The sequence below is a fragment of the Eretmochelys imbricata genome, chromosome 10, assembly GCF_965152235.1.
Source record: "Eretmochelys imbricata isolate rEreImb1 chromosome 10, rEreImb1.hap1, whole genome shotgun sequence".
NCBI lineage: Eukaryota > Metazoa > Chordata > Testudines > Cheloniidae > Eretmochelys > Eretmochelys imbricata.
Window position 1 is genome coordinate 45,123,963 of NC_135581.1, and position 14,361 is coordinate 45,138,323.

The 14,361-nt window shown below is 51.2% G+C and overlaps 1 protein-coding gene across 2 annotated transcripts in view; it reads left to right on the forward strand.

The window, feature by feature from the left end:
• ZNF609 (zinc finger protein 609) overlaps window positions 1-14,361 on the forward strand; it is a 120,082-nt gene that overhangs the window by 15,407 nt on the left and 90,314 nt on the right. Inside the window, exon 2 of one of the 2 annotated variants that reach the window (XM_077828332.1) lies at window positions 4,468-5,349. The exons of the other annotated variant lie outside the window; for it this stretch is intronic. Within the exon in view, the coding sequence (XP_077684458.1) occupies window positions 4,603-5,349 (747 nt within the window). The 5' untranslated portion in view covers window positions 4,468-4,602. The remainder of the gene's footprint in view (window positions 1-4,467; window positions 5,350-14,361) is intronic. 2 annotated transcript variants of the gene reach the window in all.

The window sequence follows — 14,361 nt, forward strand, 5'->3', positions numbered from 1 at the left end:
TCTTGTTTACAGGGGTTTTCTCTTCTTTCTCTGTGCTGGGGGAGAAGTCCTGCCTTCAAGTTACACTAGTACAATCTCACGGCATCCCTTGGGTTGCATGGGTGAGGCAGAGGGCACAGTGTGAGTTGAGTAGTGTAGCTTGAAAAAGAGCATTTTCATGTGGGCAGACCTGCCCCTGCTGGGCACCAGCTCATCAGCTTTTGCAGGCTGCCATAGAAAAATCTCCCATGGCTCCTAGTTGCTTGGCTGCTGTGAGTCTCACTGAGCGCCTGACCCTTTGGGGGCTGCATGTGTGTTCATTCCAGCTCTGCGCTGAATCTGTGATACTCTTCTTAGGCTGGGAAGCCACATCGGTGAGCTGGCAGCTCTTCATCTGTGGGTTGCTCTGTTGGAGTGGGACCAAATCACTTACCATCTGATGGCTAAGGTTAAGTTGGAACCTGAAGGGTAGAAATTGGGGGGGGGGGGGATTAGGACTGAATGATCGTGCTGAGATGGAGAGGGCTGCTTTAGTTTAGCTGTCAAGTCATTCTGTGTACGTAAGAGATGGTGGTGCAGGATAGCATAAAGGGATCTGAGGCTGAATTGCTCCCCTGGGGTGGAAGTAGGTTGTCTAGTTGCTGGCCCCACCCCCCTACCCGCAGTGGCTCTAAAACATCCCTGCTGATGGCTGCTGGGGGAGATTTTCTCGAGTGAGGGAGGTGTCTCCATCTCCCTTTCAGCGGGGCCCTTGCCTGGATAGCACTTGGAGTTGCTTTGCTTTTCCTACTTTGCCTCCACGATATTCCCTGCTGCAGTTTCAGCCTGTCCCTGCTTGTCCTGTCCATGGCGCACTCTAACCCCCTGTCTCCTTTTGCATCTCCTCTACAGGCTCTTACTTTCCAAACTTTTTCTCCATATCTCTTACTTTCCAAACCTTTTCTCATCCCTCTGGCTGCTTTCTCTGGGGACTTAGTGGACTTCCAGGACCCCTTTTCTGTTTGGTGGGGTGGGAGTTCGAGGACTGTTTACGGATGCTGGGCCTCTTTGCTCGGGTCTAGGCCAAAGCCCTGTTCCATCTCATCTGTTTTTCCTTTAAAAATACAGTTGAGAGGGCATAGAAATGAATCAGGCAGGAAGCTCTCTGATCCCATCATAGTGGCCAAGAGCAAAGCGCAAGCTATGGAATTGTGTATGCTTTGTCCTTATTGTAACATGGCCATGTGAACTGTAGGTCCCAGCATGCAATGCTCTCTCTTGGTTACATGGCCTTACCCTCGCATCAACATGGAGTGTTGCGTGCTGGGACTAGTAGTTTTTACAGGCTGCACCTTGGTATCAAAAGGAGGGGGGGACAGCTACTATGTGGTCTGTTGGACGTGAATCAGGTGCAATCCCTTGGAGTCCAGACAAACTGTTTAAGAGGCCATTGGTGTAGGGTAAATTTTGGGCACGCTGTTGGGGAGGCTGGTCTGTATTTCACCAATAGTGTCCCATAGCCATTGTTACCCAGCAAAACCTTGCTCTGCATGTGCGGTCTGCATGTGGGAGGAATGGAGGCTTTTGGGCAAAGGTCTGTTACTATATTTGTTATCTCTGAAGTGCCCTTGTGGGATACCGTGCCCCCAGTCCTTGGGCTGATCCCACCCCCACGAGGGGCCTTTGTGGCCTAAGAGCTTGGGCAGTCAAACTCATTATTGGCCTTGTGCATCTGGACAAAGAAATTGCCAAGGAGTGGCAGTACAAAGGCGATTCTCTGCACGTGGCGCCTGTAGCGGCCAGGAGCTGGGGCTGGGGGCTGGCAGGGAGGTTTTGTGCTGTTTTGGATGTGAAGAGGTTCTCCTTGTTTTGGAGGGAGGCGGCGGGGAGTGAGGTGAATTGATCATTGCACATTTCCGTCCCTCCCCCAAGCTGATCTGTGCAGGGAGCAGCCTGTTTGTGATCTCAGCTGGAGGAACAAAGCACAAATGGCACTATCTGGCAGGGATGGACCCGGAAAGTGGTCTAGAGAGGCAGGTAGACCTGAGCAGCTGGTGGATTAGAGCTGAGGATGCTGACTGTTGTGCACGCTCCAAGCTGGGAAGTGGATTACCGGAGGGGGTGGGGGCGCTGGGGCAAGGGAAGAGGGAGGGAGGAACACACATGGCGGCTTTTGAAAGCTGTTAGTGACTCCAATGCTGCATGCAGCGTTCTCCTGATTCTGCACTTTCTCTGCCATTGAAATAAGAGGTCAGTGCTTTTCATTTCCAGCTCGTGTGTTAGCCCCTGGCTCCTGGGGTTAAAAATCTCTGTAATGACCTGTCAGAGAGTGGATTATTAGGTGTACAGAGCCAGGGATGCTGTGGGGAGCAGATGGAAAATGGTCTGGCTGCTGCAGCCCGTCTAATGAAAGAATCCTTGGCATTTTTACAGTGTTTGTGTCTCTGAAAACGCACCACGAAGCCACTTTCCAGGCTCCTGCCTGCTAGGGTTTAAAAGAGAATGTATTTTTTTAAGTCACCTGCTTTTGGAGTGTTGCTCAGAAATAATACTGTGAATCTGTGGGCCGTGTGCTCAGCAGCAGGAGGAGGAGGAGGAGGACAATGGCACTTGAGAGCAGCCGCATTGAGAGGGGCGGCCAAGGGTTTCTCAGGAGAGCCTGGAGAGGGGTTTGTTGGGGCTGAGAGCCTGGCTGCTGGGAAGAATGCTGTTTCATGTGTTAATTATGTCTGGTAATGCAATTGCCACTAGCTACTTTCCATGAGTGACTCTGGGGCTTCTTCTCCCCATGCTACACAATTGCTTCCAGGGAAATGTGCAGTACAGAGGTCTGAGTGTCTGCCCTGGCTTTAGGGAGTTCTAGGGATGAGAGAGAGAATGCTAGGTCTGACTGGGGGGCAGCAGAGCGTGGGCATGTACAGTGACAGCTTCCTGCATGCCGTGCTGCCAGCACCCCTCAGACCTGATTTCAGCCCTGGGATCCTATGCAGCGCTTCCCATGCCCCTCAGTCCTGACCTGCAATCCCACTGCTATTCCAGCCCTGAGCTCCCCCTACCTCTGCTGCAGTTCTGCCAATGCCCTTCAGTCCTGACCTGGAAGCCCCCACTCCCCTTCCGGCCTTGGGTCTCTCCTCATCAGTCAGTTGTGCTGGGTATTGTGTGGTGGCTTTCAAGTGTGGGAGCTCTAAAGTGAGCTGACAGGTTGTGATCTGTCACTGGAGATTGGAGGTGAGCTCTGGGGACAGAAAGCTAGTCCCTGCTGTTTGCCCTCTGGCTGATCCCGATGGCTCTCACTTGGCTTTAACACTGTGCTCATTCTGAGGCTAGATGTCGGATTCCCATCAGGGCACTAAACTTCCCTGGTAGGTGACTCTGGTCTCATGCTGCACAGTGTGTGTGGGGCGCACTGCTCCGATCAAGGCCCCTAAACTCTACCCCTGGTGGGAACAGGGGGGAAGGGTCTGCCTCCCTGCGTGCAGGGAGTGCTCAGTAATTCAGAGGGAAGTGGCAAGCAGGGAGCGAGAGAGTAATGTCTTGTTGAAGCTGAGAGCTGTGATCTGCCGGGGCCTGTATCGATTGAGGGAGCGGTGCCAGATAGCGGCTGCCACAGGGACAGCCAGGGTGCTAGGGCCTCTTCCGAAGAGCCCTGCATTGGACCCTGCAAGGGGCCAGCAGGATGGCGTGATGGGGCTGTGTCAGCCAGAGGGCAGGCTGGTGAGTTTCATGTAGCAGGTCACTTTTCCCAGGCAGTGTCTGTGGTGGGGGCTAGAGGGATGGGGTGTTGCAGATTGTTCCCCACCCAGGCAGTGGGCTCCGGTCAACTTCAGTGTCTAAAATTGTGTATGTTCGTGTGAGTGTTTCTTTGGGGTGAAACAAGGTAGGGGTGGGCAGCTGTGCCTATGGGCTCCCATGGGCTGGTAACAGAGCACAGGCCCCTGCGTCTGTCATTTTGTGTGTGTGTGTGTGTGTGTGTGTGTAAGAGAGAGAGATAGCGTGTGTGAGGGTGAGTTCAGCTCCCTGTGTCTGGTTTGTGTGTGTGTGAGTGAGTGACAGCGTGTGTGTGTGTGTGCGCGCGTGCGGGGGGAGGAAATTCAGGCTTCCTGTGTCTGTGGTGGGGCAATGTGTTGTGTGAGACTGCGCGTGCGTGTGTGTGAGAGAGAGAGGGTGGGGGGGTTCAGACTTTGCGTGACTGGTGGTGGTGGGGTGTGTGTGAGTGAGAAAGAGACAGACAGCGTGTGATTCAGGCTCTGTGGTGGTGTGTGTGAGTGAGAGACAGCCTGTGTGTGTGTGTGTGTGTAGAGTTCAGGCTCAGTGTGTCTGTGGTTGTGTGTGTGTGTGTGAGAGAGAGAGAGGTTGCAGGGAGTTCAGGATCCATGTGTCTGTGGTGGTGCACAGGTACCTGTTGGGCCCCTGTAGTGGTGAAGGTACGTGTGCCTGTTCTAGGAAGATCACTCAAACAGGCTTCCCCGTGCTGCTCCGTGTAACACCCGTTCTTGCTCTCCCTTTCAGCGATGATGATGCCGTCACCTGGACAGACCCTGACCACTGGAGGCCTGAGGACATAGCTGCAGCTGCTGCCTGGGATCCAGAAGGCGTGGAGGCAGGGAAGAGCCTAGAACTTTGAGGTGGGCTGTGAACTCTAAGATGTCCTTGAGCAGCGGAGCTTCCGGAGGGAAAGGAGTGGACGCAAACCCTGTTGAGACGTACGACAGTGGGGATGAGTGGGACATTGGAGTAGGGAACCTCATCATTGACCTGGACGCTGACTTGGAGAAGGACCAGCAGAAACTGGAAATGTCAGGCTCCAAAGAGGTGGGGCTGCCGGCGCCCAACGCCGTGGCCACACTGCCTGATAACATCAAGTTTGTGACTCCGGTGCCGGGCCCTCAGGGCAAGGAGGGCAAGTCCAAATCCAAGAGGAGCAAGAGTGGCAAGGACAGTGGCAAGCCGGCCCAAGGAACCTCTCTGTTCACTCCTGGCGATGGGGCCAGCGGCAAGAAGGAGGTTCAGGGACGTTCTGGGGATGGCGCCAGTTCGGGCGGCCTGGTGGCTGCTGTCATCCCAAAGGGCACTGAGAAGTCGGCCAAGGCATCTCGCAGTGTGGCCAGCTCCAAAAAGGAGAAGGAGGGCAGCTCATCCAAGAGCAAGAAGGAAAGGAGTGAGGGTGTGGGGGCTCCATCAGAGAAGGAGCCCAGCGTGCTCCAGCCTCTCGCCCTGGCTGTGAGGGTGGGACAGTACGATGCAGGCCAAGGGCCAGAACCTGCTGCAGCCGAGCAGCTCGGGAGTATAGCTGTCGACACGGGAGCTGCGCTCAATCCTTTGGGAGTTAAATCGGAGATGGAGGATGGGGAAAGTGAGTGCCGGCAGCCAAAAAAGGTCAAAGCAGAGAAGGTAAGAGGCAGGCGAGTTGCTAGTCAGGAGGGGTGGAGGGACACTGCTGTGGAGAGTAGGCGGTGTATGCAGCCCCATGTCTGCTCCCCATTTCAGTGGAGCGGTGCTCTGTACACGTTCTGCCCCTAATGCTTTGCCAGGAGTAGGCTGCAGTGGGACTGCTCCCCTTCAGCAGCAGGAGATGGAGGCAGTTGCTTACAGTGGCCTCCAGAATGAATAGGACTTGCTGTGTGTGCTGCACTAGGTTCTGGTGAGTTGTAACGGGATGGACCTGAGAACAGCAAAACGTAGGCTGTATCTTGGGCAAGCTGCTTTCCAGCAAGATGCGTTGGGCCATGAAATGGCTCCCTGGGCCAGGGGTGGAACCCAGTTCTGGCCTCTTTAAAATGGACTGTACAGTAAAGAACTGTCCTTCCTTAGCCTCTGGGAGATGGGCCTCTCCAGATCCCCAGTCCACAGCTTTGAGTCATGAGTGTTTGAGATGAGGGAAGAGCATCTTACCATCCACTGGTCCTGTGTAGGATTGTTCCTGACAGTCAAGGTTTGGTGTACTTTGCGGCAAGCTGAGGAAGCCAGGGGACGTAGTTTGTGTTTTGTCAATGAGAAGGGGATGCAACTCTTTGCTTCCCCCTTTGTGGGCAGGGCTGAAGGTGGCTTGAGCTCCTAGCTCCACAGCAATCCTCAACAGCCACGAACCGCATACCTGAACGCGCCAGAGCCTGTGATCCTGGAGAGCTGTTCTCTGAAAATGGCTGCAGTTGAGGTCTGGAGCTAAGTGAGCTCTGCTGCTGATGGTACCACGTGGGTGCTGTGCTGCTCTGATCTCTGCTCCTCCCCCGGATGAGCTTGGTTAATTGGTAACAAGGTATGCCAGCTTGTGGTGGCTTTGGCTTGCGGTGTTTGGGTGTCAGGCCCTGCGCTCTCCATTCTTCCTGTAGCTCCCAGCTGAGCAGGGCAAACGGACTGGCTCTCTAAGCTGCCCGATTGGCCGGGGGTGCTCTGTGCAGGCTCGCTCTGTGCAGGCTCACCCTGTGTTGAGCTGGTCCCAGCAGCTGATGTATAAATTGATTTCTCTATAATTACATCAGTTGTAGCAAGGGAGACAATGTCCATATATAAGAGTTAATAAGTATAGAATCTTTCCCAGGGTGTGGCAGAGAAGCTGGAGCTGTCCTGCTCCTGTCCCTGCAACGCCGGGTGGGGTGATGGGGCCTTGTTCTCCCTCTACCCAGGCCTGCAGTTTGTACATTGGCCTAGTGGTACCTGTTGTCATTGACAGCGTGTGGGCATCAATATGTCTGTGGCTGTGGGCAGTTTTCCATGTTAAATGCTATTTCATATTGTCCTATCCCTGTGGCAGCTTGTAGGGATTGTCATGGGTGAGCTTGCACGGCTGTGCTGGGGGTGAGTGGGTATTGCTCACAAACTACCCCCTCCTCTTTCAGATCAGCCTTGGGTGCTAAGATTCTGTTGCTGCTCCTGGCAACAAACACGTCTGGCTCTGGAGCTAATCCATCCACAAAGCGGGGCCGTGGAAAATGGCGGGCTTTCTTCCTGTGCAGCTCCATGATCCTGCTGTCTTGGTCCTGCTCGTATAATCTTATATAGCTGTGACACCAGTGGGAAAGCTGCTTCCTTTGGTTGCCATGTGCAAGTAGTTTAGCTCACGAGTGGCCTTGTCCTTGCAGGTGTCAGGGTAACAGCCGTGTTAGTCTGTATTCGCAAAAAGAAAAGGAGGACTTGTGGCACCTTAGAGACTAACCAATTTATTTGAGCATAAGCTTTTGTGAGCTACAGCTCACTTCATCGGATGCAAGATCTCTGCTGCAGAGTGCAGGATGAGCTGATACAGCTCCTTGGAGGCATAAGACCATTCCAAGACCTGGCTCTAGATGCTTGTCTGCACTAGACAATTTGGACATTACCATCACTGCTGCAACCCTCTAGTACACCCATAAACTGTACATGGCCGCACACAAGCACTTGCTGTGGTGGTCAAGCCTGTGCACCACCACTGGGCTTGTGCTGGCACTGAACATCCAGTGGAAGAAACTGAACATGTTGCAGATAGATCATATAAACCACACACTTCACGCGCCAGCCCCCGGGAGTGGTGCCATGGCTTGTGGACCAGGTGCAATGGTCCTAGGGGTGAGGCTCATGTTCTGTGGGGGAAGGCTAGGGCTGGGGGTCCTATGGGCAATGAAGGCCTTGAAAAGAGGGCTGCAGGCAGTACGGGAAGAACATGAGAGGGGGACTTCTCCTGAGAGAAGGGAGCGTGCCTGCGATGGATTAGCAGGGCCTCAGGAACTGGTGTCCTCAAAAGCTGCAAAGTTTTGCAGTAAAAGGGCTTGTTCCAATTCGGTGTCAGACTCTGTGGAGACCGAGTGGAGAGCAGAACCGACTGAGGGGGGAGGGTGTGTAGCAGTAACGGGTACGTGTTTCTGCCGGACCCCTGTGCAGCTCCCTGCATGGCAGGGGCAGGCTTGGGAATGTTATATTGCCCACTGTGCAAGATCAAATGGGCCCAGGGGTGCTCTCCCAGCGTCCTGTGTGTCCCCACGAGCCGTCAATGTGGGACCTTTGTTTTTTCTCCTGTGAAGGAGGGGCCTGAATGTGCACAGCCCAGACAGGGTTGGGGTATGGTGTGCTGTTATGGTGTGCTCTGCCTGGGCAACAGCCAGAGTTCCTGGGGAGGCCTGGGCAGCTTGGGAAAAACATGGTTGTTCTTGGGGAGAGGGTTTACAGAATGGCTGTGCACAGTGAGAAATGGCCTGCAGGCTCTGAGGGGTTGTTTGCCGGGTGAGCTGCCCCCCAGTCACTGGGGATGGCTCCCTGTGCTGGGCTGGGGGCTGGGAAGGACAGTGAATGATGGATGTCTGTGTGGCGCTGCTCCCTCTGCCCTCCCTTTGCTCATCGCTCTGTCCATGGCAGCCCCTTGCCACTTTCTCTCTGCCCCTGCTGCCGTGGCTGGCGGCTGCTCCAGTGCAGAGCTCGCTGTTCTGTCTGCACGGAGCCCAAGTGGGAGGGTGAGGCGCACCCCGGCAGATGCGGCCTGCTGCCATTGTCAGCGCAGCCCTCTGGAGCTGCCTCCTTCCTTCTGCTCCCTTCTTGGCGCGGGGGATGGAGAGGGAGGGGATATTGAGCATTAAACAAAAGCGCCTCCGAGCTCTGGGCTGCTGCCCCGGCTTTGTTTTGATTGAGAGCTTGTTGAGCAGGATGAGTGGCCAGATGTGATGCTGCTGCAACCGAAGAAAAGGCAAACATCAGCGACCAGAAAACCCCTCTCCATATTGTGTGTGGTGTGTGTATAGGTGCGGGGCGGGGGTTCATCACCCTTCCCTTCAAGGCCTGTGGTTAGGGGGCTGCAGATGGATGTGCCCCCCCCCCACAGGTGAGCCCCATGCTGTCAGTGCTCAGGTGGCATCTGCACTAGCCTTCTCCCCGCAGGATTCCCACATTACTGATACTGAAGGGATGGGGAAATCTTACAGTGTGGGAGAAGCTGGAGTAGGCAAGGCCTATAATACGTCAGCCATTTGAACACATGGCTGAGGCTCAGCAGTGCCATCACACGATTCCCTCTTGCCGGCATGGGGCTCTTCCGTGTTCAGGGGCTGGGGTGGGAAGCTGAGTGCCCATCTTCCAGGAACAGCTAGCAGGGGTGCACGGGAGGGGACATATCTCTGTTGGGTGAATTTCCCAGTTGTGCAGTTGGGAATGGGCTGGCAATATTAGCATTAGATGGTTAGCTGCAGTGGTGTTAAGAAGCTAGTTTGGAGCAGGCTTCTTGAGCCATGCTCAGTCTGCACCAGGACTTCTGTTCGTTGAACTGGCAGTCGCAGGCAGCTGCTCTGATACAGGCAGCTTTTCCTTCTAAAATATACACACAGGCAGAAAAGGTGGATCCTGAACACAGCTGTAAAGCTTTGTTCCTGTCTACACTGCCAGGAGTAGCCATTTTAAAGGAGGATGTAGCATAGATATTAGCAGCGCTGCTCACAGAAATGTTTCTGTAGATAAGCTCTTGCCCCAGAAATCCATAGCATGGTGTCTCGTACATTTGTCAGAAGGTGCCAAGTGTGGATGCAGATGCAGCTCGGTCACCACTGAGCTTGCTGGACCCGATTGAAAATATTGCATGAGTTCTAATGTGGACAGGGACCGACAGAGACTGGAAAAGAGCGAGAATCCCAAATCCTAGTCTCTTTTCCAGACTTCCTCCCCTAAAAATTTCCTCCGTTGGTACCGGTTTTGTTAGCAACATGGACTGCTGGTGCTTTAACTCCCATGATCAGATCAGAGAAGCACCGCTAATCACTTCCAAGGAAGCAGCATAGTGCAGAAGGCTGTGGAGTTGTGTCTGGTGGTCCCTCAGCTCATCCTATCAGCAGGTGAAAGCCACTCCTGCCTTGGCCCTTTCTGCTGCTATATATCAGCAGTCTTCAACTACTCACCATCCTCTGGGTGTCTCCTGGTGCCCTTGAGACCTGCCCTGCTCTCCTTCACTAGCTGACAGCAGTGGCAGGAAAGCAGCGTAACAGTCAAATACCTCTCAATAAGAGTTTCCAGGTTCCCTATTCCAGCCAACTCCCCCTCCCCGTCTGTATGTCACCGGCAGGACTTGATGTTCCACTGCGTGTGGTGGGCTAGTTATTCCTCTGAACTGCGCTTGAGTTTGGGATGGTTCAAATGGCTTCTCTGCTCCAATCCCCACCGCTCCCCGGAGAACCAGGCTGGTAACAAAAGAAGCAAATGGGTTCTCTATCCTGCCGAGTACTAGGCTGCGGCTCCTCATCTGTGTCTGTTCTGCTCTGAGTCCTGGAGGCTGCTGTGTCTTTGTGGGTACTCTATAGCTAGCTGGGCTGGTTGCATATCCTGTGGATTCCAGAAAGCGCTCCGGAATGCACTCATGTTTAGCTTCTTGTTCCTGAGGCATCTTTATATTAAAAGAGCATTTCTAAGGGCTGTTAGCCATGCTCTGGTCTTGCTCAGTCCATCTAGCTCTGAATTTACTTAGTAACAATGCTGCAGTATAGCGTTGATGTGATATACTTAACTTCTCCAAGGCATTTCACTTGGTATCGCATGACATTCTGATTAAAAAATTACACTGATATAAAATTAACATGGCATACGTTAAATGGACTAAAAACTGGCTGATAGGTTTCAAAATGTAACTGTAAACAGGAAATCATCATCGAGTGGATGTTTTTCTGTTGGGGTCCTGCAGAGATCAGTTCTTGGCCCTATGCTATTGAACATTTATCGCTGAACTGGAAGAAAACCTGAAATCAGCGCTGATAAAGTTGGCAAATGACACACAAATTGGAGGAGTGGTAAATAATAAAGAGGACAGGTCACTGATACAGAGCAGTCTGGATCATTTGGTAAACTGTGCACAAGCAAACAATATGCATTTGAATAGAGCCAAATGTATACATCTGGGAACAGAGACTGCAGGCCACACTTGCAGTATGGGAGCTCTCTCCTAAGAAGCAGGGACTCTGAAAAAGATTTTGGGGTCATGGTGGATAAGCTGCTGAACATGAGCTCCCAGCATGACTCTGTGGCCAAAAGGGCTAATGTGATCCTGGGATGCATAAATGGGGAAACCTTGAGTAGGAGCAGAGAGGTTATTGTACCTCTGTATTTGGCACTGGTGCAACCGCCGCTGGAATCCTGTGTCCAGTTGTGGTGTCCACAATTCAAGAAGGATTTTGATAAATTGGAGAGGATTCAGAGAAGAGACAGGAGAATGATTAAAGGATTGGAAAATCTGCCTGATAGTGAGACTGAGAGTTCAATCTATTTAGTGTAGCAAAGAGAAGGTGAAGGGGTGACTTAATCACAGTCTGTAAGTACCCACATGGGGAGCAAATATTTTACAATGGGCTCTTAGTCTAGCAGAGAAAGGTCTAACATGATCCAGTGGCTGGAAGTTGAATTCAAATTCAAACTGGAAATGAGTAGTTAACCACTGGAACAATTTACCAAGGGTCATAGTGAATTCTCTATCACTGGCAATTTTTAAATCAAGACTTGGCTCTTTTGCTAAAAGATGGTCCCTAAAATTTATTTAGAGGAAGTTCTCTGGCTTGTTCTATACAGGAGGTCCGACTAGGTCATCACAATGGTCCTTTTGGCTTTGGAATCTTGAGTTTTTCTACCTGCTTTGCAAATTGCCCTGTGTAATGCAAAACTAAGACAAAAACAGAACAAAGCATGACTGCCCCGTGCTCGTTAATATGCACCGGACCCTCGCTAGAATGCGCGTCTATATAATTCGAATTCGAATTATAACGCAGTCGCAGCCATGGATCCCAAATTTCAGTACTGACAGTACAATTCTTTTGAGTATAGACATGATAAATCAACTGCTGAGCACTCTCCTGTCGACTCTAGTACTCCACCAGAATGAGGAGCGCAAGTGCAGTTGACGGGAGAGCGTCAGCTATTCAAGTAGCTGAAGATGCATATCTTAGATCGACCCCCTGCGGTACTGTAGACAAGCCCTAAGACGATTGCTCTAGGCCTAGAACGCCATACAGATGTAATGAATACAAATTTACAGGTACAGTATTAATCTTTAGAAAGATGTCAAAAATGTTGGGCAAAAGTGCAGGAGAAATTGGACGCTATCGAACAACTTAGAAATGGCGAAACCAAGGCAAAGATTAGCCGTGATATTGGCATTAATGAGTCCACCTTTTGTGGATGGCTAAAGAATGCTGACAAGCTCGGAATTTACATTCACAACTTGGATGAAAAGCATGGGTTTCAAAGAAAACGAGCCTCTTTAGTGAATGATGCCGATCTTGATTCTGCAGTGTCCACATGGTTTGTGCAAGAACAGCAGAAAGGCATTCCGATCTCTGGTTCGCTTATAGCTATGCAAGTGGAAAAATTTGACCTGGAACTTAATGGCAAATTCAGCAATTTTAAGGCGAGTTCGGGTTGGCTATGGCGATTTCAGAAAAGACACAGAATCTCGCAGATTGCAGTTTCGGGAGAAAAACAGTCTGCTGACGCCACGGCAGCACAATCGTACCCTTCGAAGCTGAGGGAAATTTTACAGGCAGAGGGTTACTTGGAGGAACAGGTTTACAATGCAGATGAAACAGGAATTTATTATAAAATGTTGCCCGATAAAACCCTGGCTGTCAGAACAGATGAACGTAAGAAAGAAGGATATAAACAGGCAAAAGATCGCCTTACTTTATTGTTTTGTGTGAATGCAACAGGCAAGCATAAATTAAAACCATTGTGCATTGGAAAGTCTCGCATACCTCGGTGCTTTCATCACATAAGTGTGAATTGCCTGCCGTTTTCGTACAAAAACTCTAAAAATTCCTGGATGGCGAGAGATTTTTGAACAATGGTTCTTCACCTAATTTGTCCCTTCTGTGCGAAAGCATTTGTGGGCAAAACACGTAGAAGAAAAGGCCATTCTTTTGCTAGACAACTGTCCAGCGCATCCTCCGGCCGAAAGACTCAGAATCTGTGATGGTAAAATACGGGTTGAATACTTACCTAAAAACACAACTTTCAAAATCCAGCCACTTGATCAAGCTATCGACGGAACTTGGTATGACAAGTGATAGAAGGCGAGTTGTCTGTCACTGATTTTCTGAAGAAGTTGACTATAAAAGACTTCTTTTACATTGGCGGCGATTCCTGGAATTTATCACACGCTGAAACGATAAACCGATGTTGGATGGTGGGACTGAGGGAGTCATTTGGCCACCCGCTCCTGGAAGAAAATGAAGAAAGCAGATCATAGTCTGACAAGGAATTTGACTTCTTGGGATTTACAGAGGAGGAAGTTGGAAGAACAGACATGGAGTGGATGCAGAAGCTGTGCCAGCAACTGTCCGGGCTCGGGGTAACTGTTCTGCCACTAAATACCGAGTCCTGGATAAGAGGCGACGATGAAACAAGAATTTTGTCCCGTTGCTGAAAGTGTAACGGATGACCAAATTCTTCAGGCAGTACGACCAAACAACATTCCAGAAGCTGAAGAATCGGCCTTCGCCGTGGAAGAAGAAGAGGAAGATGAAGTGGACGTCGTTCCAACGTCAGCTGCAACCATAGCTGGCTTAGAGACTGCTTTGAGATGGTTTGAGGCGCAAGACATTGAGCCTATAAAAATTACGCAGCTACGTAGCCTTTTGCCGTTTGCTAAGTGGTAGCGGCGCAGGAGCAAGAAGCAAAAGCAACTCACTGACTTTTTTAAGCAAAACTAGACTAATTTATTGTAATGTCGACATTAAATCTCTAATAAAGCAGCATTTTTTTTTTCATTTATTGTTTCCTTCAAGTAGTTTATTTTCTAAGGTTTTCTGTACTTTATGGATGTGATATTTACTGTATACAGTAATTTCATTTTAACGCGGTCCCTGCTATGACGCGGTACTTGGCATGGATCCCAAATCCTGCGTTCTAGCAAGGGTCCAGTGTACCTTTGAGGGACCAGGTTAAGCAGATTAAAGTTAGGGAATTTGTAGCTTGGCCTGCATTGAATCAGGCTGTGTGCTGAGTCTCCTGCAGAAACCCCGAGTGGAGGATGGAGTGCGCCCTTTGAGTTTGGGATGCTCTCTTGCCAGCATCCACCAGCAGTTTGAATGAGGTACCCCCTGCTCATAATGTTGCCTGAGACTTTGAAACCTGTTGGCACAAGCAGCCTTGTCACGTGATGGGCAGTGACTCACGGGCTGCTCTGTTAGGGGACACATGCAGCTCTCAGTTTAACAAACCCCTTGGAAACTTGAACCTCAACTCTCTTGAATATTTCCCCACATTGGACGTGTGCACTGGCATGTCACAGTCGGTTTGTTGTGGCTGAAGGGCAGTCCCCTCTGGCTGCGGGATGCTTGTTCACAATGGCTTAAGGGCACATGCTTGCGCCCAGAAGATCTGTTCTCATGGTGACTTGGGAGTGCATCTTTGTCCCCAGGGGGAGAGGAGATTGGCCTTATAGACATTTGGGGTTTCTTAGTTATGCCTGTGGGC